Source organism: Eurytemora carolleeae, unplaced genomic scaffold, assembly GCF_000591075.1.
Source record: "Eurytemora carolleeae unplaced genomic scaffold, Eaff_2.0 scaffold1203, whole genome shotgun sequence".
Lineage (NCBI taxonomy): Eukaryota > Metazoa > Arthropoda > Copepoda > Calanoida > Temoridae > Eurytemora > Eurytemora carolleeae.
In genome coordinates this window covers 71,504-72,940 of record NW_019397847.1, presented here as the reverse complement: position 1 = coordinate 72,940, position 1,437 = coordinate 71,504, and the positions used below count along the sequence as shown (strand labels likewise).

The window sequence follows — 1,437 nt, the reverse complement described above, 5'->3', positions numbered from 1 at the left end:
CTAGCTTGAGATCTTATACATTACTAGCTTGAGATCTTATACATTACTAGCTTGAGATCTTATACATTACTAGCTTGAGATATGCCCGATTTACAACAGTACCATCGAAAGCTCTGTCGATTCAAGTATGAATTAAATATCCATGTTTTTGTTTATTGAAACTGTTGATTTTTATTTGTAGTTTCTCTGCAAAAGTGACATGGGCATTTCTTGCTTTTAATAATTTTAAAAATTATCAGAATTAAACCCTTATTTGAGGCAGTGAAATGACGTTGTCTTCCACATATTTAATCAGATTAAGGTTTCAAGGGTATCGTTGTAAATCGGGAATCGCTTTCTTTGCAAGGAGGGTCATTTGAAATTACGCTTACAGTCCCTTTAAGTTAAGATTAATACTTTTTGTTCCTAAAAACGAACAAAAAATGTCACACATTTTCTATTAAACTCTGGGTGTATGTAATATATACAGTTGTACATCTGCTAATCCTTAACTACGCAAAACTTGTAATGCGACTAGACTAGCTACGTATTGTGATTAGCTTAGCTACGATGATATATATATATATATACCTGCGCAAATCTTATAAATACGTACATATTAACTTAACCTGTGAAATAGATTGTTAAATACACATTAGTTGGTATAGACTCTGCTTTGATTATTGGTTGTGAGCATGAGAGCTTTAAATCCCAGTTAGATCTCCTAAAGCCAGACCTTTACTATCGCATAAATTTTACCTTCTTCCAGTTTTCAGTCATAATGCAGGAGTTTTTCTTATGCACAATCACAGAAGTTTTCAATAAATCCTGGAAGAAAAAATGGCTGCCTTTTGATTATTTATTGTGTTTAGGGGAAGAGGGCTGATTGCTGAAGGAGCTCAGTTTATGCTTATGAATACAGATATACAGGTTGGTATAGGGAAACTTCCAAAATAATTCCCCCCCCACCCCACCAAAATATGATTTTAAAAAGGTTTGGTTAGCAATCACTATAAAAGAAACAAACTTTTCGAAATTACAAACTTTAATTTTTAAATTAATATTGTGAGAAATATTTCAAGCTTTCTGCTCAAAATGTTGTAATTTCAAAAAGTTCACAGTGTCAGTGCTTTTTTATTCAATAACAGTTTACGGCTACACAAAACCCAGTATGCAATGACTCCAATGACCGGATCGACTTTTAATTATCACAAACGTTGGCCATTGATTTACATCACTCTTGACCATAGAGAATAGAATATATAGAGAGGAATTTAATGGAAAAAAGTGTAAAACGGCCATTTTGTTGTACTGTTTCCATACTGCAGGTGTACTTCACATATTTATGCTATATAACCTGTTGGGCCCTGGAATATCATTATATAGAAAATCTAAAATTATTGTTAAAAGAAAACCAAATTATGAAATAGGCTGGTTTCATAATTGACCAATGATCAT

General features: G+C 32.5%; 2 protein-coding genes across 2 annotated transcripts in view; both read left to right on the top strand.

Moving 5' to 3' along the window:
- The window catches only part of LOC111716103 (glutamate receptor ionotropic, kainate 3), a gene marked incomplete at its 3' end in the record, with an annotated part of 16,068 nt that extends 15,161 nt beyond the window's left edge, over positions 1-907 (top strand). Inside the window, 1 exon segment of the mRNA XM_023491520.1 lies at positions 852-907. Within this exon segment, the coding sequence (XP_023347288.1) occupies positions 852-907 (56 nt within the window).
- A 248-nt stretch (positions 908-1,155) lies between these two features.
- LOC111716101 (uncharacterized) overlaps positions 1,156-1,437 on the top strand; it is a 10,200-nt gene continuing 9,918 nt past the window's right edge. Inside the window, exon 1 of the mRNA XM_023491516.1 lies at positions 1,156-1,195. Within this exon, the coding sequence (XP_023347284.1) occupies positions 1,156-1,195 (40 nt within the window). The remainder of the gene's footprint in view (positions 1,196-1,437) is intronic.